The 23969-nt window shown below is 43.2% G+C and overlaps 1 protein-coding gene across 1 annotated transcript in view; it reads right to left on the reverse strand.

The window, feature by feature from the left end:
• LOC121532760 (growth hormone-releasing hormone receptor-like) overlaps nt 1-23969 on the reverse strand; it is a 65671-nt gene that overhangs the window by 35142 nt on the left and 6560 nt on the right. The window contains exons 2-5 of the mRNA XM_041838554.2: nt 7702-7810; nt 6642-6749; nt 6277-6374; nt 1628-1725 (exon numbers count right to left, since the gene is read on the reverse strand). Coding sequence (XP_041694488.2) covers nt 1628-1725; nt 6277-6374; nt 6642-6749; nt 7702-7810 — 413 coding nt within the window. The remainder of the gene's footprint in view (nt 1-1627; nt 1726-6276; nt 6375-6641; nt 6750-7701; nt 7811-23969) is intronic.

The raw sequence follows: 23969 nt of genomic DNA on the forward strand, positions 1-23969 counted from the left end.
TCTGTGTTGCCCAGCGACAGCCCCAAAACATCACTGCTCTAGAGGAGATCTGCATGGAGGAATGGGCCAAAATACCAGCAACAGTGTGTGAAAACCTTGTGAAGACTTACAGAAAACGTTTGACCTGTGTCATTGCCAACAAAGGGTATATAACAAAGTATTGAGAAACTTTTGTTATTGACCAAATACTTATTTTCCACCATAATTTGCTAATAAATTCATAAAAAATCCTACTATGTGATTTTCTGGATTTTATTTTCTCATTTTGTCTGTCATAGTTGACGTGTACCTATGATGAAAATTACAGGCCTCTCATCTTTTTAAGTGGGAGAACTTGCACAATTGGTGGCTGACTAAATACTTTTTTTCCCCACTGTAGATATACCATTAAAAATCAGCCATTTCCAGCTACAATAGCCATTTACAGTGGCTTGCAAAAATGTGACAGATCATGTAACACTTAGATTGCACACAGGTGGACTTTTTAAAAACTAATTATGTGACTTCTGAAGGTAATTGGTTGCACCAGATCGTAAGTAATTTTTTTTATTTCACTTCACCAATTTGGACTATTTTGTGTATGTCCATTACATGAAATACAAATCCATTTAAATGACAGGTTGTAATGCAACAAAATAGGAAAAACGCCAAGGGGGATGAATACTTTTGCAAGGCACTGTATGGCTTGTATCATGTAACTGATGTAGAATTGAATGAAATGTGTTTTTAAAAAATCACCCCTAAATCTGATCCTGCTAACAAATGTTCACTATGTGTGGAAATCCTAAAAACACCTCTGATTAAGTGTAGCCTATGCCATATCGCAAAATGTATTATGGCTTCATTATAAAGGGGCTTTTTCTTCAGCAGTAAATTTACCACGCATCTTGGTTCACGGATTTGTTTACAGAAAATGATTGTGTGCCGGGAAGTGGGGTTAGGTAATTCCCGCCTTTTGCTGTCATATGCCAGAGCCGGATTAGCAAAACAGACAACCGGTTGGTCACCCCGGTCCGCTCAATGTACATGCACAATGCTCGTACCGGACACAGGGCATGTAACCGCTGCTCCTCAGAAACAAACAGACTTGTAGGTGAGGATCTTCAGATTCAGACTCCATGCATAATGCTCGTACCAAACACAGGGCATGTAACCTCCTACTGCTCCTCAGAAACAATAGATTTAGAAACCGGCCTGAGATGCAAATAAATTCATTAAAAATCCTACAATGTGATTTTCTGGAAAAAAAATTCTCCTTTTGTCTGTCATAGTTGACGTGTACCTATGATGAAAATTACAGGCCTCTCTCATCTTTTTAAGTGGGAGAACTTGCACAATTGGTGGCTGACTAAATACTTTTTTTCCCCCACTGTAGTGTTGATTACCTCTCGTCCTCATTGGTCTTTAATCTCCCTTTATAAGGATCAGATCACATCTCTACATCTTTTAGTCCGAGTTATATTGAGAAATCTTTCATTTGACTAATCTTTGACTAATATAATTGCAGTGGGTGGACCATGGAAAATCATGTGGAAACCATTCTATTTCTTCATCCCAATCAATCAATTAATTAATCAACAAATCAATCACCTGGTACACCAGGTTACAACCTTTGACCTCCACCTACCTGAAGAGCAGCAGAATCACCACGGCGATGGACAGGAAGACCAGGGAGGTGCCATAGCCAATGGAGTAGATCAGCTTCACCGTGGCAAAGTATGACTGCTGTATGGGTTTCACATACAGTTAGAGGGAAGCAGACATCACAGTCTCAGAGTAGGAGTGCTGATCTAGGATCAGGTCTGACCGTGTGCCCTGTCCATATAATGTTATTCGTTATGAACTAAAAAGCCAAACTGATCCTATACCAGCATTCCAACTTTGACTGTTTGTAAATATGGGCCCAGCTTCCTGCAAAAGTTGGCATTTATAAAAACTGAAAATGTCCTTACCTCCACGCAAACTTTAGATCTTGTGTACGTAAATGTTCTAGTGGTTGAAGTATTGTATTGCAAGCAGACAAGTAAGTATTTTGTGAAAATGGGGGATATGACAGGCTTATCCAGAAAAAAATAATATTTTTTTTAAACGGGAAAACATAATAACAAGATGCAGCCATTTGACGTTAGTGAGAAGTGCGAAAATCTGTGTTTTATTTTTGGATTTAAAATATTTAGACTTGGGAATATATTTCCTTTTTATTTTATTTTCATAACCATTGCAGAATAAATTCCTCCTTTTCTGGCTGTGATGGGTTCATATTCCCAAAGAATCCATACAACAAATTACCATGCGCATCTCTCATTTAATTGTCCATAACAATTGTCCATAGTTTTTTATTTCAGAAACTGTCACAGTCCTTTGCCAAATACAGCATAAGTTATTGCAAAAGATTAAAACATTCTGCCAACACCTCCAAAAACATTTGATCAAATTTGCCATTGCTCTTTCTTTTAGAAACTGCTGTGGCCTAATTCCAATAGTTCCAAATTATACTGCAAATAAACAGTTTTATTGTCACCATAAAAGGTGAATGGAGGCGGAGTTATAATGCTTGTTCATGCACGCACAGTAGTATTAGGATGGATCTTATTGATAACAGACATGCATATGTGCATGCGCCAAGTTTATAAATCTCAACATTTTGAGACGTATCCTTTTCAGAAATTGTGCACTCAGATATTTAGTGTGAAATTTACACAACATTTATAAATGAGGCCTCAGGACTTGTATTCATGGTGCCTCTCATAGTATGAGTGCTGATCTAGGATCAGTTCTGCCTTTTAAATCATACTGAATATGATTGTATGGACAGACGGACCTGATCCTAGATCAGTACTCCTTCTCTGAGTCATATAAACCCTGCTAACTGTCTCTTAATCATATCATTATTCATGACTCATACAGTGGGGGAAAAAAGTATTTAGTCAGCCACCAATTGTGCAAGTTCTCCCACTTAAAAAGATGAAAGAGGCCTGTAATTTTCATCATAGGTACACGTCAACTATGACAGACAAATTGAGATTTTTTTTTCCAGAAAATCATATTGTAGGATTTTTATGAATTTATTTGCAAATTATGGTGGAAAATAAGTATTTGGTCACCTACAAACAAGCAAGATTTCTGGCTCTCACAGACCTGTAACTTCTTCTTTAAGAGGCTCCTCTGTCCTCCACTCGTTACCTGTATTAATGGCACCTGTTTGAACTTGTTATCAGTATTAAATACACCTGTCCACAACCTCAAACAGTCACACTCCAAACTCCACTATGGCCAAGACCAAAGAGCTGTCAAAGGACACCAGAAACAAAATTGTAGACCTGCACCAGGCTGGGAAGACTGAATCTGCAATAGGTAAGCAGCTTGGTTTGAAGAAATCAACTGTGGGAGCAATTATTAGGAAATGGAAGACATACAAGACCACTGATAATCTCCCTCGATCTGGGGCTCCACGCAAGATCTCACCCCGTGGGGTCAAAATGATCACAAGAACGGTGAGCAAAAATCCCAGAACCACATGGGGGACCTAGTGAATGACCTGCAGAGAGCTGGGACCAAAGTAACAAAGCCTACCATCAGTAACACACTACGCCGCCAGGGACTCAAATCCTGCAGTGCCAGACGTGTCCCCCTGCTAAAGCCAGTACATGTCCAGGCCCGTCTGAAGTTTGCTAGAGTGCATTTGGATGATCCAGAAGAGGATTGGGAGAATGTCATATGGTCAGATGAAACAAAAATAGAACTTTTTTGGTAAAAACTCAACTCGTCGTGTTTGGAGGACAAAGAATGCTGAGTTGCATCCAAAGAACACCATACCTACTGTGAAGCATGGGGGTGGAAACATCATGCTTTGGGGCTGTTTTTTCTGCAAAGGGACCAGGATGACTGATCCGTGTAAAGGAAAGAATGAATGGGGCCATGTATCGTGAGATTTTGAGTGAAAACCTCCTTCCATCAGCAAGGGCATTGAAGATGAAACGTGGCTGGGTCTTTCAGCATGACAATGATCCCAAACACACCGCCCGGGCAACGAAGGAGTGGCTTTGTAAGAAGCATTTCAAGGTCCTGGAGTGGCCTTGCCAGTCTCCAGATCTCAACCCCATAGAAAATCTTTGGAGGGAGTTGAAAGTCTGTGTTGCCCAGCGACAGCCCCAAAACATCACTGCTCTAGAGGAGATCTGCATGGAGGAATGGGCCAAAATACCAGCAACAGTGTGTGAAAACCTTGTGAAGACTTACAGAAAACGTTTGACCTGTGTCATTGCCAACAAAGGGTATATAAAGTATTGAGAAACTTTTGTTATTGACCAAATACTTATTTTCCACCATAATTTGCAAATAAATTCATTAAAAATCCTACAATGTGATTTTCTGGAGAAAAAAAATCTCATTTTGTCTGTCATAGTTGACGTGTACCTATGATGAAAATTACAGGCCTCTCTCATCTTTTTAAGTGGGAGAACTTGCACAATTGGTGGCTGACTAAATACTTTTTTTCCCCACTGTACATCTGCGCATCCAAGTGATTCATCATACCATAATCCGCTCATGTTTACCGAACGAAAACTAGGCTATTCATGGTTGCCAATCAAATCGTGCCTTCATGGACATGGTTGAGTTTTCAACTGTGGTACTGATTATGTGAAGATACAAAAATCCAAGCCAAATCCTCCAATCTGGTTTACAGGAATGATCCACTAGACAAAGAAAATACAATCCATCCTCACTCTTTGAAGGATAGAAAGGATAGAAATTAATGAATTACTACGCTATAAAATTCTACAGAAATGAGCGACAATTAGATATGGATAGACTCTTCAAATCGGTATTGTTCCAAATAACATTATCGTTCCAAAATTGAAATTACATGGTCATTATATTCCATTGAAATCAAATTCCAATAACATTATACACACTTGGAAATATTTACAAATGAGAGACTATTACATATGAATAGACTGTCCAAATCGTTATCGTTCCGTTGTTGAAATGACATGGGTGTAGTCCACTTAAATTGACTACTCAATCAGTAGTGAGTAGGCTAATGAATAATCAAAATATCTAAATTTAACAATGGATACTCAACCCTCCGCAAACAACCCCTTCATTAGTTATTATGTGTGCCATAATTGCATTTGATTCCAACATAGATTTGCAGTACAGGCGGATGTAAGTCAACAGACTTATGCAATTTCCAACAGCAGGAAGCAATTTCATATGGTAAAATGTAGGATGTTTCAATTCAACTGTCTGCAACAGATGATTGTTGATTGCTTTTCTGGAGTCCAAACTTTGAATCCTGTCCACTAATATCATTCATGAAACACTCAAATGTCTATCCATTTTACAAGTAAACTACCAGAATTTTGGTATCTTTCAAGTATTTTATGTAATCTATCACAAGACGTCGAGTAGCCCTGTTGGGTACTTCAGATTATCACAGTTGTGGTGTCTGTAATTTTCTCTGGCCCTCTGTGTGGCCTTAATCACATGTAAAATATATAAAACAATTAAATAAGATGATATTTTTTATTTTATTTTAAGCTGTAAAACATTATCATAAATATAAACCATCAACTTAGTGAATACTATTAGTGTTTAGTATGAGGGTTTCAGTATGAAATATCCTTTATATTTTTATTTACACACTTTTATTTATTTTACTATGTCAATATGTATTTGTTGTCAATGTTTTGGTGTCAAACTGGTGGCTGTTGTGAACAGTCAATAGTTGGATGAGACGCACAGGTAATTGAAAATAATGCCATTGTTGATTAGATGCTTTTTTCATTAATTAGGCTATTTTTTCTTGAACCATATGGTCTATGTACAAAAAAAACAAAAAAAATGAATACAATATATGAATACATATTTTTAAGTTATTCAAGTATAAATTACCAAAGTTACGATAGATTGCTATAGATTTTCTGTTAAATACCAAAATGACTGAAGATTTCAGTAACTTTGGTAACTTACCGGTAGCTTTGCAACCCTAGTCAGGGCTCACTTCCCTTAGTAAACAGTAGGAATCAAGCTAGGGAGATTGTAGTCCATGACTATGGGTAAAATGTTCTTGCATGGCCCTATTAATTATTTCAGATCAAAATGCATGTGGCATTGTTTCAAACCAAATACTGTCACAACACATTGATATAGGTACAGTTCAGTCGATTGCATTGACAGACAACAGCTGTAAAGCTATTGTTAGTAAAAAACAGTACACTGCCGATACTCATGATGACCCCCTGACCCTTCTCTCTAAACTCTCTCTCTCACCTCTGGAATGTGAATGTTGTCGTCCACACTACAGGCTATGTGGTAAGGGGGGAAGGGTCGAGACCATCCGATGCTAGTGCAGTTTCGGCTGACTGACCCTGCTGAGGTAGAGGTCAAAGGTTAGGAGTCACCTGTGATGAGAAACAGAAGCGGGACTATGGGCTGTCAGTCACTGCAACTGACAAGGATTGGAAGCCAGTGGAAATGGACAGAGAGAATTACTGTAAAAAGAGAAAACCATAACATAGTACCTGTATGTCATTGTATATTATATGTATACTTTATACAGTACATCATGGTATCTCCACCCACTGCACACACACACCTTCCCCCCTACCCTCCACTGTGACAAATGTCAACTGCACCTGTGTTATTCCCAAAAAGAGAGAAGACAGCAGGACAGGCAATGTGGAATGTCTCCCCAACCGCAGCATAGGGCCAACACACTACAGAGTCCCAGAACGGTAGACAACCTTCAGGAGAGAGAGTGAGAGTAAGAGAGGGAGAGAGACAGAGACAGAGAGGGAAGATTAGAGCGCGAAAGAGAGACAGAGAGGGAAGATTAGAGCGCGAAAGAGAGAGAGAGGGAAGATTAGAGCGCGAAAGAGAGAGAGAGAGAGAGAGAGAAAGAGAGAAAGAGAGAGAGATAAAGGTGATGTATGGTCTACTCAGTTACCTGTAAGTTTCTGTTTAAAAAAAGGTACAGTATGTTACCATAAATTCCAAATAAACTTTGGTTTAGCAGTACATTACTGTAAATGTACAGTGATCAGTAGAGGCTGCTGAGGGGAGGACGGCTCATAATAATGTCTGGAATGGAGCAAATGGAATGGCATCAAACACATGGAAACCATGGAAACCATGTGTTTGATGTATTTGATACAATTCCACTGATTCCGCTCCAGCCATTACCACAAGCCTGTCCTCCCCAATTAAGGTGCCACCAACCTCCTGTGACAGTGATGTACTGTTAAACCAACGTTTATTTGGAATTTACGGTAACATACTGTACCTTTGTAAGTTGTAAGTTACCGTAAAAACAACAGGATTTTTTCAGTGTACTTAATCAAAACATAATACCTCACTCACAGCCAGGAATTGAGTCTTGCTATAAATTACTAAGATATATACATATCTTATGTCCTCTCTTTTGACATAATGCACTTATTTATTTTTCCACTACGATAGTTTTTCCCTCTGAATCTGTTCTTTCAATGAATGATTCTCTGCAAACCATGTATTCAATGCCAGACTCTCATATTTAGATGTGAACATATATCATATTATGACAATCTATACTTGAGATCTAATCTATGAACTGTAAACTGGAGTGAGAAAATGTAATGGGTGATTCTTGGAGGATAATGTCACGGATACCTAGTGTACTGTGGTTCTGCAATGTATCGAAGTTAAAAAGTAGTGTACTGTTTTCAACTGTACTGTGGTTCTGCTCTGCAATGTATCTTAGACAACGCTGCTCCTCTCTCTCCAGCTGAAAGATGTACTCGCAGTCTGGGTGCAGACTCGGCAGAACCTGGCGAGAGAGGGGGGCAGAGAGAGAGGGGGGGGGGACAGAGACAAACAGAGCACGAAAGAGTAAGGCAACAATTGGAACAAAAATGTTAACCATCGAGACAAAACTAAATCATTCTCACCAGAAGTGTATGGAAGAACACTCAAGTCTCCCTCCAGCAACCCACCTACATGGCTATTGAAGTAAGGAACAAATGTACTGTCTACCGGCTGAGGAGTTTGCACATTTTATGATTAAGTGCACCCAGTTTTTAATGGCATATTTCAAATATGAATTAAAAACAACGCTACCAACTGGTGGTGGAGTCCGATAGAGGTACCGGTTTAGATATGTGCAACTGTCCCGGAGTCCCAATTAGAGGACGTAGAATGACCCAACCTGGTCTCAGAACATTTCGTATTATTATGTACATAAATCCGAGACACTCCATTTAGTATGACATGTTACGTTTCTTATGGTGCTAATTTGTGGATGTCCATCACCCATTTAATATGGTACATTATGTCACGAATGAGAATTTGTATTATATGTTACAAATTTGCAAACTTACAATATGTTACAAATTTGCAAAAAAGTATGATGTGTTTCAAATTCTAGCAAGGTGGCTAACTTTAGCTAGGCTAGGGGTTAGGGTTAAGGTTAGGGTTACGATTATGAGTTTGGTTAAAAGGAAAGGTTTGGGTTAAGGAAGGGGAAGGGGAAGGGTTAGCTAACATGCTAAGTAGTTGCAAAGTAGCAAAAAATTAGTAAGTAGTTGAAAAGTTGCTAATTAGCTAAAATGCTAAAGTTGTCCGTGATGAGATTTGAAAATCGCAACCTTTGGGTTGCTAGACGTTTGCATTATACGCCCACCCAGGCTAGGCCACTGATTGGTTAAACAGGTGTCACATGACTACAGTCAGGAGAGAGTTCCATCAGGCTCCCTAGCAGCCTGCCTAGCAACAGAGGTGTGAATTGCCCTCTACTGCAAGACATTAGTCAGGATCTGGTCGGGGGATGGTAATCTACTTGAGGTCACAAAGTTTCTGTCTGTAAGACAGGCTGAGGGAGGAGGGTTTTCTACAACTGCCCCAACATGTAAATTGTACATTTTTAATTATTAAATTTATTTTATCTTTATTTAACTAGTCAAGTCAGTTAAGAACAAATTCTTATTTACAAATGGGACTCCCAATCACGGCCGGTTGTGATACAGCCTGGAATCGATCCAGGGGGTCTGTAGTGACGCCTTTAGCACTGTGATGCAGTGGCTTAGACCGCTGCGCCACTCTGTAAACCCGCTTACATCTCTTTTTGTCTAGCAAAATGTTTGTGGAAGGTACTATGCAGCGCACAGACCCCCACGCGCAATCAACTTTGTCGAGATACGTTGAGTTTACTTGAGTTTCCTTGTAGGCCTATTTGCTGGGGGAAATGTGTAAATACCGTATACCGGGGTATTTGGAAAAAGCAACAGGATGTTTTTTTAATGCCATCAATTCTTTCAAAACTATTTATTTGAAGTTTTTCAATACATTTGAATATTTGCAGCTACTTTTAAGTTTAATACCTGCAGTCAACCTGTGAAATACATTAGGAAATAAAGCGGATTGCGTTCTTCAAGTCATCTGTCACATTATGAAGTATACCGTAGTCCCCCAGAACAGTGGAGCCAGTCATGTGTTTGTTTGTAAATAGCACAATGGGAGCTGGCGAGTTCATAGCGTTCTATATCTATCGGTGAGTCTCTGTTGTGCGGTGCACATGAGGTGATGAAGTTACACTTGTATGCAATTCACTACTAAATGTTTGCCATTCATATATCTTATAATGGCTTTCTGCCAGAAGTCAAAGAGCTCTGGATTTACCTGTCTTTGCAATTAATTATGTTCGTTTTTGCTCGTTAGCATTTAGCTAACAGCGTCTATGTGATTTCGCTATTAGTTTGTGCTAATTCTGTTAGCATTCTGGTAATATAGGCCCAATGGGCTTTTCTTGCATTTTTAGCGCCCCTTGTGTGCTATGCCGGTAATGTTATAAATCCCGGGATGAGAGAAGGATGGTATGACGATATGAAAATCTGGATACCACCCAAGCCTACTGTATAGCCTTTTGCTTGTTTCTGTTTGAGTCTTTTATTAAATGTGAAACAATGTCAAATAAAATAGTTATTGTCATATGCTACATAAACAACAGGTGTAGACTAACAGTGAAATACTTACAACAATGCAGAATACAATAAAAAAATAAAAATAGTAACACAAGGACTAAATAAATACACAATGATACAGTAGCTTGGCAGTATACATGGGGTACTAGTACCGAGTCGATGTGCAAAGGTACGAGCAAATTGAGATAGATATGTACATAGAGGTAGGGGTAAAGTGACTAGGAAACAGGATAGATAAGACAGTAGCAGCAGCATATGTGATGTGTGGAAGTGTGTGTGTGGTGAATGTGTGATATGATGATGATGATATGCCATTTAGCAGACGCTTTTATCCAATGCGACTTACAGTCATGCGTGCATACATTTTTGTGTATGGGTGGTCCCGGGGATCGAACCCACTACCTTGGCGTTACAAGCGCCGTGCTCTACCAGCTGAGCTACAGAGGACCACGTGCCTGTGTATACGTGTTATGTGTGAGTGACTGTGTGTATGTGTATGTTTTGGAGTGTCAGTATGTTTGAGTGTGTGGGTAGAGTCCAGTGTGTGTGCATAGAGTCAAAAATAGTTAGTGCAAAAAGGGTCAATGCAGATAGTCCGGGTAGCTATTTGGTTAACTTTTTAGCAGTCTTATGGCTTGGGGGTAGAAGCTGTTCAGGAGCCTTAGTGCTCCGGTACTGTTTGCAGTGCGGTAGCAGAGAGAACAGTCTATGACATGGGTGGCTGGAGTCTTCTACACTTTTTAGGGCCTTCCTCTAACACCGACTGATACATAGTTTCTGGGTGGCAGGGAGTTCGGCCCCAGTGATGTACTGGGTTGTGCGCATTACCCACTGTAGCACCTTGTGGTCGGATGCCGCCGAGTGATGTACTGGGTTGTGCGCATTACCCACTGTAGCGCCTTGTGGTCGGATGCCGAGCAGTTGCCATACCAAGCGGTGATGCAGCCAGTCAAGATGCTCTCAACGGTGCAGCTGTAGAAGTTTGAGGATCTGAGGGCCCATAACAAATATTTTCAGCCTCCTGAGGGGGAAGAGGCATTTTGTCCTGTCCACTTCACAACTGTGATAGTTCCATAGCAATGTGGACACCGAGGAACTTGAAGCTCTCGACCCGCTACACTACAGCCCCGACGATGTGAATGGGGGAGTCTTCGGCCATCCGTTTCCTGTAGTCCACGATCAGCTCCTTTGTCTTTCCCACGGTGAAGGAGAGGTTGTTGTCCTGGCACCACACTGCCAGGTCTCTGATCTCCTCCCTATAGGCTGTCTCATCGTAGTTGGTGATCAGGCCTATCACTGTCGTGTCATCAGCAAACTTGATGATGGTGTTAGAGTTGTGCACGGCCACGCAGTCGTGGGTGAACAGGGAGTACAGGAGGGGAATAGGCACGCAACCTTGAGGGGCCCCCGTGTTGAGGGTCAGCGTTGCGGATGTGTTTTTGCCTACCCTCACCACCTGGGGTAGCACGTCAGGAAGCTAGGATCCAGTTGCAGTGACCTTAGCTTAGTGATGAGCTTGGAGGGCACTGTGGTGTTGAATGCTGAGCTGTAGTCTATGAACAGCATTCTCATGTAGGTGTTCCTTTTGTCCAGGTGGGAAAGGTCAGTGTGGAGTGCAATAGAGATTGCATCATCTGTGGATCTGTTGGGGCGGTATGCGAATTGTAGTGGGTCCAGGGTTTCTGGGATGATGGTGTTGATGTGAGCCATGACCAGCCTTTCAAAGCATTTCATGGCTACAGATGTGAGCACTACGGGCGGTAGTCATTTAGAAAGGTTACCGTGGCATTCTTGGCACAGGGACTATGATGGTCTGCTTGAAACATGTAGGTATTACAGACTGGGTCAGGGAGAGGTTGAAAATGTCAGTGAAGACACTTGCCAGCTGGTCAACACATGCTCGGAGTATGCGTCCTGGTAATCCGTCTGGGTCCTGCTGCCTTGTGAATGTTAACCTGTTTAAAAAGGTCTTACTCACTTCGGCTACGGAGAGCGTGATCACACAGTCATCCGGAACAGCTGGTGCTCTCACACACGGTTCAGTGTTGCTTGCCTCGAAGCGAGCATAGAAGGCATTTAGCTCGTCTGGTAGGCTTGCGTCACCTGGTAGCTCTCGGCTGGGTTTCCCTTTGTAATCCATGATAGTTTGCAAGCCCTGCCAAATCTGACGAGTGTAGCCGGTGTAGTAGGAATCGATCTTAGTCCTGTATTTACTCTTTGCCTGTTTGATGGTTCATCGGAGGGCATAGCGGGATTTCTTATAAGCGTCCAGATTAGTGTCCCACTCCTTGAAAGTGGCAGCTCTAGCCTTTAGCTCAGTGCGGATGTTGATTGTAATCCATGGCTTCTGGTTGGGATATGTACATACTGTCACTGTGGGGACGACGTCGTCAATGCACTTATTAATGAAGCTGATGATTGATGTGGTAAACTCCTCAATGCCATTGGATGAATCCCAGAATATATTCCAGTCTGTGCTAGCAAAACAGTCCTGTAGCTTAGTATCTGCTTCATCGGACCACTTCCATATTGAACATGTCACTGGTACTTCCTGTTTGAGTTTTTGCTTCCACGGAGGCTGGATGTTCATCCAGGTCCGGAGCCGGAGGTAGGCCCAGATCTGATCTGGCCGGTGGATCCAGGGCTGGAGTTGGATCAGGCGGTGTGGCAGGGGCAGGGTTGGACATCAGACCCAGTGCTGGTTGTGGGTCTAGCAGTGATATGTCCTCAGGGGCCGGTGAAGGCGATGGACCCAGGACTAATGCTGGGTCAGCTGATGAGCCAAGGACAGGAACAGGCTTCGGACACAGGGCTGGTGCTGGGTCGGCCGATGGAGATGGTCTATCGACGGGAGTGGATGGCTGGACCAGGACTGGAACCAGGTCAGCCGGCGGGTCCAGGACAGGGCATCGGACCCAGGGCTGGTGCTGGGTCTGGCGATGGGCACAGGTCCAGGCTGGACTGTTCCTCCAGGACGGTAGTGGACATCGGGACCAGAACTGCGGAGCCTGCTGGAACCTGAGGCACTGAGTGGAACTCTGGTTCGAGAGTCGGCTTGAGCGTCATGTCCAAGCTGAGCAGGTCTGCAAGGGCAGCAGGCATTGTAGGGACCAGCACCGGAGTTGAGTCCGGTGCCAGTAGGATGACCAGGAGAAACATAGGCTGGGGTGTATGCTCGAATGTCGGATGGGGTGCTGGCTCGGGCACTGGTGGCTGCAGGTCTGACTGGCAGTCTGCAGGCAGAGGTGGAGCAGGCTGGAGCACTGGCGGTTGCTGGTCGGTCTACAGCTGTGGTGACGTCTCGGCTTGCTCGAACTCTGTTGGTCACAAGGCAGGCTGCATCACTGGCAACGGCCTCGAGGTGGCACCGGCTGGGGTGCGGAGTGAAGCTCTGCCGGCTGCTGGGACAGCTCAGCCGTCTGTGGCAGTCGCGGGGAAGGCTCGAGCACTGGCAGTCGCTGCACTGGTGACTACTGGACATGCCGGAGTCCGGGTGGCGTCTAAACTGGCTGGCGGGCCAGTTGCCCCTCAACACGTGTGAATGGCGGCTGGACCTGCGGCCGAAAAGGTGGCTCTTCAATGTGAAAAAAAGAACAGAAATCTACTTAACATTAACCAGGTTTCCATCCAACCCTTTCATGCGAGTAAAGTAAGTTGGATAAAAAATGTCACGACAGGCCTGATGGAAACAGCAAATTTGTCTGTAAACTTTCCAAATGTTGGCAAAACAAAATACGCTAGACAAGGTGGGATCATTTTGTGTCTGTAAAATTCATTATGCGAGAAATAGCTTTGGAAATGCCTTTATGCTCAAATATTGATATAATAACCATCATATCAAAGTCAACTTTGAATCACGCGATGATATGTTGTGTGGTCCTCCCACTACAACTTGGGAAAGCATGTAGTTTATTAGGCTACAGAATAAATAAGTTATGATCAACACTGGTGAATGTGCACAGTGATGAGCTTGATGCTGCTTTCCATAAATATCCAGGGTCTTATTCTAGTGACATGATGATCGATGTTTGGCTCGCTCTTAGTCCCTTATAGCTGGATCCAATTTGTAAGTCGCTCTGGATAAGAGCGTCTGCTAAATGACTTACATGTAAAATGTAAATGTAATAGGAATCTCATCATGTAGGCCTAGGTAGTCTACCCTCACTGTATATGCGAGCTGTTGGCTAAAGCCAATGTGCAAAGATCACACATTTGCTATACAATGCAAAAAATAATTGGGACAAAACGATCAGTAGAGTTGAAAATGCGATGGAAACCCATTTATTTAAAATGTTGTATTCGGTACACGGGAATTTAACTGCAAATGTTATTTTTATGTGCACTACACAATCATGCACAGCAATTTGATTGAAACATCTCTGGTGGGAAAATGTGCATATTGTTTTTCAACTTGGTCTCAGGGGTAGACCTAACATAGTAAATGTAAATGCAGACCACTCAAATTAGTATGGTACAGTGGGGAAAAAAAATATTTAGTCAGCCACCAATTGTGCAAGTTCTCCAACTTAAAAAGATGAGAGAGGCCTGTAATTTTCATCATAGGTACACGTCAACTATGACAGACAAATTGAGAATTTTTTTCTCCAGAAAATCACATTGTAGGATTTTTAATGAATTTATTTGCAAATTATGGTGGAAAATAAGTATTTATTTTTATCATGTAGGCCTAGAGCCTGGTCAAATGTAGTGCACTGCTGCTACATAGGGAATTGGGTGCCATTTGGGACGCCCACAGACAGAGGAAAATTAACAGTGACTCATTTTGGCCATACATGATCTGGTAGCTGGTACCGTTGCATCCCAAATAGCACCCTATTCCCTATGTAGTGCACTACTTTGACCAGAGCCTGGTCAAAAGTAGTGCACTGCTGCTACATAGGGAATTGAGTGCCATTTGGGAAGCCCACAGACAGAGGAAAATTAACAGTGACTCATTTTGGCCATACATGATCTGGTAGCGTTTTCCTATTAAAATACCTCTTGCTTTGGCAAAACAAATCCATCTCCATTGGTGGTGTTAAGTGGAAATGTTTTGAAGAGAGAGAAAGGTGAGGGGAAGGGAGAGCGGCGAGTCAAATTCATTAATTCAGTTTGCTCTAAATGCCACATTCGTTTCAATTAGGGCGCAGGTCATTGTCTCGCCTCAATTCAATATGTACACAGTCCTATAACTTTGAGCTATACTGCTCTGAATTACCAAGTACCTGTACCTTACAATTAGATGCCGATTATGGATCTGTCTGCTATAGCCTGTCTATCTGTCAGTCTATTTGCCACAGACTCTCCCTATACCTACACTCCTGTAACAGATAGAAGTAGGATAATTAGATCAGTATTTGACATCAGTGGCCTTTCCGTCAGTCTAGTGTAGTCTAACAACACAGATAAGGACATCTGGATCCCAGAAAGGAGATTGGGGGAGAAGGATAAACATAAATTGCATTTGATGAAAGTGTCTGAGACTCGATTACACCTGCAGGGATGATTCTGTGGTAATGACTAGGGTTGCAACATTTTGGGAACTTTCAATTAAATTATCTGGTTTTCCAGAAATCCTGGTTGGAGGATTCTGGATTTCCTGCTTATTCCCGCCTGAATTTATTGAAAGTTCCTGGAATTTTGCAACCCTAGTAATGACACACGTGGTTGTACCTGGATGATCAGAGATGGGGAACAGGAAGATGAAACTATTATCTTCCATGTGGGCAGTACAAGATAAAATGTGCTCTTTAAAAGACTGAGGAGGTATAGGGGGAAGTGTGTGCGCGCGGCACGGAAGACGGGAGGCGCAACACATACATACAGTATATGCATTCTCTTCCATTTTCAATTCACTTCCATTTTTATGTGTGAGAGTATGTTTGTGGATTTGTTCGTCTAATATGTTGTGCTTGTGTGGATGGACATATTTATACTGATACTTCACTTTGAATCAAAGAAGCCACAGTTCTCATCAAAGACAGGAAAAGAGCACAACAGACCATGCCAGAAAGGAAGTTGTTAGTAGAGCCAAGCAATAATTCTCTCTGCCACGTTAATGACTATTCTGAACACAGTCGCCCTTGATTCAGTGCCACTCTCCTTGTGATGTATAGAGTGAAAAGAAAAGAGAAAGGTAAGCCACAAATGATTCCCATTGCCCCCCCCTCCTCTGAGAACCCTGTTTTCCTCATCCACGAATATCTTCAGTCTCTTCCAATCAGAAGATGTGACTTAGTATCATTAGCATTATCATTAACAAGCGCTATGAGATAAAAGAAAGACAAATCCCTCAGTGGGAAAACAGACAACATCTGGACTTCACACAAAGATATATGTGCCCGTTTCCTCAAACGGCACCTCTACATCACTTTAAATCTATATGATAATCACAGACTGATTAAACCTATATAGGAGCCAAGGGCTTAAATCAAGCAAGTCAAGCACAAACTGATGATTGTGGTTCATAAAATGTCTACGTCCCAAATGGCACCCCATACATAGTGAACTATGGGCTCTGGTCAACAATAGTGCACTATATATGGAATAAGGTCCCATTTGGGGTGCAACCATTGTATATGGGTGCATATTTGATGTGATAAAAATTACGTTCATCCAGATCAATTGTTTCCAATGATGGCGCAAATCCCTTTCACAATCACAACCTTAATGGAAACTGTCATACTGATGTGGAAAGGATTTGGGTTAGGTTCAGCCCATGTAGTAAGAGATGTGTGTAATGAGTAAATAAGGCTAGATAGATGAGGGCTGAAGAGGCATAACGGTGCTTGATTACTGCAGCATTAGTATGGAGGGGCGCACCTTAGCGCGGGGAGTGATCTGAATCATGCCACCTCTCTGCCTAATTGTCTTTTAAAAACACTCACCGTACTCGGTCTCACATCTGCTGACAACACACATATAAGCGTTACGGTAATTGCTTCTGATGGGTTGCCATATTGCTTCCATCTATCCAATACTCTCAGATCTACAGGAGTGACTAGGGTGTAGGGGCTGGTTCAATATGGAACTGAGTAGAGTCGCACTGTGTGTGTCTGGATCAGTGTTAAGTAGGGTTAATGTCTAGGTAATTACAAATCTCTAGGCAAGAGAAGAGAGGTGAAGCCATATCAAAAGAAGAGAGAGAGGCAGAAATGTGTGTTCACTATGATATAGCTAGTGGCATAGTCATTTCAACTGAAATAAGCTCAGGGTTTATGTTTAAAAGATATGCAGGTCATACAGTCGGCCATGTTGGAATACGATGAGACAGCTAATGCTAATCACATCACTAGTTTGACCTTTGAACTTGTTGTACAAAGCATCTCCTTCCTAAGTTTGTGAAATATGAAGGTAATGTCAGTCATGCTAAAATCACGTATATGATTAACTGGAATATGCTAAGAGATCTAAGCTAAATTAACCACATCACTAGCCTTGTAAGAACCATCCTGATTTCGCAAGCTTACATTCTGTTTCACTAGCAAAACAGAAGGTAAACTAAACAGAATGTAAGCTTGTGAGATCAGGATGGTTTGTATGAGGCTACCACATCACTACTTTTGTTTGACATTTGAACTTGCTTTGTAGGCTCTGTCGTAGCCGGCCGCGACCGGGAGACCCATGGGGCGGCGCGCAATTGGCCCAGCGTCGTCCAGGGTAAGGGAGGGAATGGCCGGCAGGGATGTAGCCCAGTTGATAGAGCATGGCATTTGCAACGCCAGGGTTGTGGGTTCAATTCCCACAGGGGGTATGAAAAAAATAAAAAAATGTATGCACTAACTAACTGTAAGTCGCTCTGGATAAGAGCGTCTGCTAAATGACTAAAATGTAAATGTAAAATGTAAAGTTCGGCTGCTGAGGGGAAAAAAGGATGGTTGTCGCTCTGAAAAACTAGGTCACATTGATTCCGATAAAGGACTTATTTCTTTGCATAAGCTGAGGCACAACGACGACTTAATCTCACTGGAGTAGAAAAGTGTAGATAACTCAAAGGTTGCATCCCAAATGGCATCCTATTCCTTACATAGTACACCTCTTTTGACCTGTTGTACAGTAATGCACTATATAGGGAATGAGGTGCTATTTGGGATACAACCACAATCATTCAGCAGGGTCTGTAATTAAATGGAGACAATTAGGGATATTATCAGTCTGGAGATTCAGATCAAATGCAGCATTTGGTGTTGTTAGTGTTGTGCCGCTAGCGTGAATTGCAAAAGTTTAGGCATCTGGGAGCTTGGCTATACAGCGTTTTATTTCTGCATCGCAAACAATGACAACAAATGCAAACAGACACAGCTCTCTACACACTCTATCCCTCTCAAAAACACACACTACAACACACACGTGGATGTGTACGTGCATGCACAGACAAACAGACAGACAAACAGAACCAGACACACACACAGGAAGCAAACCTCTAACTGTGGACATGGTGGAGCCTGAGTGAATGTCAACTGATGTACTGTAAAAGCCTCTCTTTGACAACCAATAGATCAATTTGTTACCGTAGGTCCTAAATGTCAGTCTTGTCAATGAAAATGTCACATTTGTTGGTGATAGGGTACAGAATGGGAAAAAATAATAATTAACTGTTCATTCTCCACTTCTCAAATTGGTCCACCCAAATGAACAGGAACTACAACTTATTAAGGCTTTATATACCATACATAAAGAGTTCACAAGCACTTTAAAGATGCTTCACAAATCCTCTATAAGCTTATGTCATACTCTACAAAAGGTGTTTAAAGGATGACATAACAGCTCCCTATGTAGGTCGGTACATTGCCAAATATGACCAAACATTCTGAGGTGGAGAGCGAAGGGCTACCATTGGATAAAATCTGTCAGACATTACAATGGAGCTCAATGCTGAGTTTATCGGAAGTGTATAGGAGATGTTGTGCCCACTGTGACTATTAAAACCTACCCTAACCAGAAACCGTGGATAGATGGCAGCATTCGCGCAAAACTGAAAGCGCGAACCACCGCATTTAACCATGGAAAGGTGACTGGGAATATGGCAGAATACAAACAGTGTAGCTACTCACTCCGCAAGGCAATTAAACTGGCAAAACATCAGTATAGAGACAAAGTGGAGTCGCAATTCAACGGCTCAGACACGAGACGTATGTGGCAGGGTCTACAGACAATCACGGACTACAAAAGGAAAACCAGCCACGTCGCTGACACCGACGTCTCGCTTCCAGACAAGCTAAACACCTTCTTCGCCCGCTTTGAGGATAACACAGTGCCACCAACGCGGCCCACTACCAAGGACTGTGGGCTCTCCTTCTCCGTGGCCGACGTGAGTAAGACATTTAAGCATGTTGGTAACCCCCGCAAGGCTGCCGGCCCAGACGGCATCCCTAGCCGCGTCCTCAGAGCATGCGCAGACCAGCTGGCAGGTGTGTTTACGGACATATTAAATCTCTCCCCATCCCAGTCTGCTGTCCCTACATGCTTCAAGATGGCTACCATTGTTCCTGTACCCAAGAAAGCAAAGGTAACTGAACTAAATGACTATCGCCCCGTAGCACTCACCTCTGTCATCATGAAGTGCTTTGAGAGACTAGTCAAGGATCATATCACCTCTACCTTACCTGTCACCCTAGACCCACCTCAATTTGCTTACCGCCCCAATCGATCCACAGACGATGCAATCGCAGTCACACTGCACACTGCCCTATCCCATCTGGACAAGAGGAAACCTATGTAAGAATGCTGTTCACTGACTATAGCTCAGCATTCAACACCATAGTACCCTCCAAGCTCATCATTAAGCCATGGATCTAAACCCCACCCTGTGCAACTGGGTCCTGGACTTCCTGACGGGCCTCCCCCAGGTGGTGAAGGTAGGAAACAACATCTCCACTTCGCTGATCCTCAACACTGGGGCCCCACAAAGGTGCGTGCTCAGCCCCCTCCTGTACTCCCTGTTCACCCATGACTGCGTGGCCAAGCATGCCTCCAACTCAATCATCAAGTTTGCAGACGACACAACAGTAGTAGGCTTGATTACCAACAATGATGAGACAGCCTACAGGGAGGAGGTGAGGGCTCTGGGAGTGTGGTGCCAGGAAAATAACCTCAACAAAACAAAGGAGATGATCGTGGACTTCAGGAAACAGCAGAGGGTGCACCCCCCTATCCACATCGATGGGACCGTAGTGGAGAAGGAGGAAAGCTTCAAGTTCCTTGGCGTACACATCACCGACAAACTGAAAGGGTCCACCCACGCAGACAGTGTGGTGAAGAAGGTGCAACAGAGCCTCTTCAACCGCAGGAGGCTGAAGAAATTTGGCTTGGCACCTAAAACCCTCAAACTTTTACAGATGCACAATTGAGAGCATCCTGTCAGGCTGTATCACCGCCTTAAATTCCATTCCTTACTTAGATTTGTGTGTATTGGGTATATGTTGTGAAATAGTTAGATATTACTTGTTAGAAATGACTGCACTGTCGGAGCTATAAGCACAAGCATTTCGCTACACCCACAAGAACATCTGCTAAACACGTGTATGTGACAAATAAAATGTGATTTGATTTGCTCAACTTCCAACTTCGATTTGTCGCCGGTAACATCACTTTTTTGTATTTTCTTTTATACTTGACCCAGTTTGCTGGAGCATTTGTTTGCAGTGCCTCTCTGCCTCAGTCTGAATACCAAACTGTTTCAGAGGATGAAGGGTAAAGAGCTGTGAATGTCTGGTTAATGCCTTCTTTTGTTCCTAATGCATCGCTAATAGACTAATGAGGGATCTCATTAAGCAATTTACTCCACAATTATTCTCTCCTTTTGGGTGGAAAAGGAAGACATAGGAACATGAAAGTGGGAGAGAATGCACAGTACGTCATGAGAGAGAGAGTGGATTTTAGCTTAGAGATAATTATGCTTGGGCCACACACATGGACAAATGCACACACACTTCAATACAATATGTTCCTTCCTTACTAGGCTGCTTCATATGGTTGTGCAACAGTACAGTACGGTCTATGTACAGACTGCTCTTCCAATGAGGTGAAAGTGAGTTTTCAAAAGTTTATTCAATCTAATATTCAATCTAATATGAGCAGCACTCAACTGAGCGGGAAGTAGCTCAAGAGCAAGATAGACACTGGAAAGGTCAGGGTGGGGAATATATATAGATCAAATTGGAGGGGGGAGATCGAAAGAGGGTAAGATAGAGAGATTGTTCCTTTTCATTGCACTTTTCAATGCAAAAAGAACAAAGAATTAGGAAGAATGATTGTGTGTGTGTGTGTGTGTGTGTGTGCGAGCGAGCGAAAAAGAGTGAGAGAGAAAGTAAGAGAAAATGAGCAAGCAAGCGAGAGAAAGAAGGAAGAATAACCAATACCTTTTGAGAGCACCACAGCCTATAAGGCCAAATCAGAACTCTGTGTTCTCAGCAGGCTGTGAAATGTCATTTGAAATAGAGGTAAGCCCATTAAGAACAGAACAGCGCCGGAGAAGATGGCTGCCGTTTTACAGCCCTCTAACCAATTGTACTATTATGTGTGTTTTTCCCGCGTTATTTGTAATTTATTTTGTACATAATGTTTCTGCCATCGTCTCTTATAACCAAAAAGAGCTTCTGGATATCAGGACAGCGATTACTCACCTCGTATTGGACGAAGATTTTTTCTTCAACGAGGCGGCCGCGAAGGATATCATACAGACACCCGACAAGGCCCAAATCCCCGTCATTCGCGTGAAGAAGAGACGTAGATATCGTGGACGCAGATCGGGGTGCCTTGTAAGGATCCGACGGCGAGCGAGTAAACTGCCTCTTCCATCAATTCTATTAGCCAACGTTCAATCTTTTGAAAATAAAGTGGACGACTTAAGATTACGGTTATCCTACCAACGGGACATTAAAAACTGTAATATATTATGTTTCACTGAGTCGTGGCTGAACGACGACAATGATAACATTCAGCTAGCAGGCTATACGCTACATCGGCAGGACAGAACGGCTGACTCCGGTAAGACAAGGGTGGCGGTCTGTGTATATTTGTAAACAACAGCTGGTGCACAAAACCAAATACTAAGGAAGTCTCGAGGTTTTGCTCGCCTGAGGTAGAGTATCTTATGATAAGCTGTAGACCACACTATTTACCAAGAGAGTTTTCATCTATATTTTTCATAGCTGTCTATTTACCACCACAAACCAATGCTGGCATTAAGATTGCACTGAATGAGTTGTACAAGGCCATTAATCAACAGGAAAACGCTCATCCAGATGCAGCGCTCCTAGTGGCCGGGGACTTTAATGCAGGGAAACTTTAAATCCGTTCTACCAGCATGTTAAATGTGCAACCAGAGGGAAAAAAACTCTAGACCACCTTTACTCCACACACAGAGACGCATACAAAGCTCTCCCTCGCCCTCCATTTGGCAAATCTGACCATAACTCTATCCTCCTGATTCCTGCTTATAAGCAAAAACTAAAGCAGGAAGCACCAGTGACTCAGTTAATAAAAAAGTGGTCAGATGACGCAGATGCTAAGCTACAGGACTGTTTTGCTAGCACAGACTGGAACATGTTCGGGATTCTTCAGACAGCATTGAGGAGTACACCACATCAGTCACTGGCTTCATCAATAAGTGCATCGATGATGTCGTCCCCACAGTGACCGTACGTACATACCCCAACCAGAAGCCATGGATTACAGGAAACATCCGCACTGAGCTAAAGGGTAGAGCTGCCGCTTTCAAGGAACGGGACTCTAACCCGGACGCTTATAAGAAATCCCGCTATGACCTCCGACGAACCATCAAACAGGCAAAGAGTCAATACAGGTCTAAGATTGAATCGTACTACACTGGCTCTGACGCTCGTCGGATGTGGCAGGGCTTGAAAACTATTACAGACTACAAAGGGAAGCACAGCCGCGAGCTGCCCAGTGACACAAGCCTACCAGACGAGCTAAACCACTTCTATGCTCGCTTCGAGGCAAGCAACACTGAAGCATGCATGAGAGCACCAGCTGTTCCGGATGACTATGTGATCACGCTCTCCGTAGCCGATGTGAGTAAGACTTTTAAGCAGGTCAACATTCACAAGGCCGCAGGGCCAGACGGATTACCAGGACGTGTACTCCGAGCATGTGCTGACCAACTGGCAAGTGTCTTCACTGACATTTTCAACATGTCCCTGACTGAGTCTGTAATACCAACATGTTTCAAGCAGACCACCATAGTCCCCGTGCCCAAGGACTCTAAGATAACCTGCCTAAATGACTACCGACCCGTAGCACTGACGTCTGTAGCCATGAAGTGCTTTGAAAGGCTGGTCATGGCTCACATCAACAGCATTATCCCAGAAACCCTAGACCCACTCCAATTTGCATACTGCCCCAACAGATCCACAGATGATGCAATCTCTATTGCACTCCACACTGCCCTTTCCCACCTGGACAAGAGGAACACCTACGTGAGAATGCTATTCATTGACTACAGCTCAGCATTCAACACCATAGTGCCCTCTAAGCTCATCACTAAGCTAAGGATCCTGGGACTAAACACCTCCCTCTGCAACTGGATCCTGGACTTCCTGACGGGCCGCCCCCAGGTGGTAAGGGTAGGTAACAACACATCTGCCACACTGATCCTCAACACGGGTGCCCCTCAGGGGTGCGTGCTCAGTCCCCTCCTGTACTCTCTGTTCACCCATGACTGCATGGCCAGGCACGACTCCAACACCATCATTAAGTTTGCCGACGACACAACAGTGGTAGGCCTGATCACCGACAACGATGAGACAGCCTATAGGGAGGAGGTCAGAGATCTGGCCGTGTGGTGCCAGGACAACAACCTCTCCCTCAACGTGACCAAGACAAAGGAGATGATTGTGGACTACAGGAAGAAAAAAAGGACTGAGCACGCCCCCATTCTCATCGACGGGGCTGTAGTGGAACAGGTTGAGAGCTTCAAGTTCCTTGGTGTCCACATCACCAACGAACTATCATGGTCCAAACACACCAAGACAGTCGTGAAGAGGGCAC

This window comes from Coregonus clupeaformis, chromosome 20, assembly GCF_020615455.1.
Source record: "Coregonus clupeaformis isolate EN_2021a chromosome 20, ASM2061545v1, whole genome shotgun sequence".
NCBI lineage: Eukaryota > Metazoa > Chordata > Actinopteri > Salmoniformes > Salmonidae > Coregonus > Coregonus clupeaformis.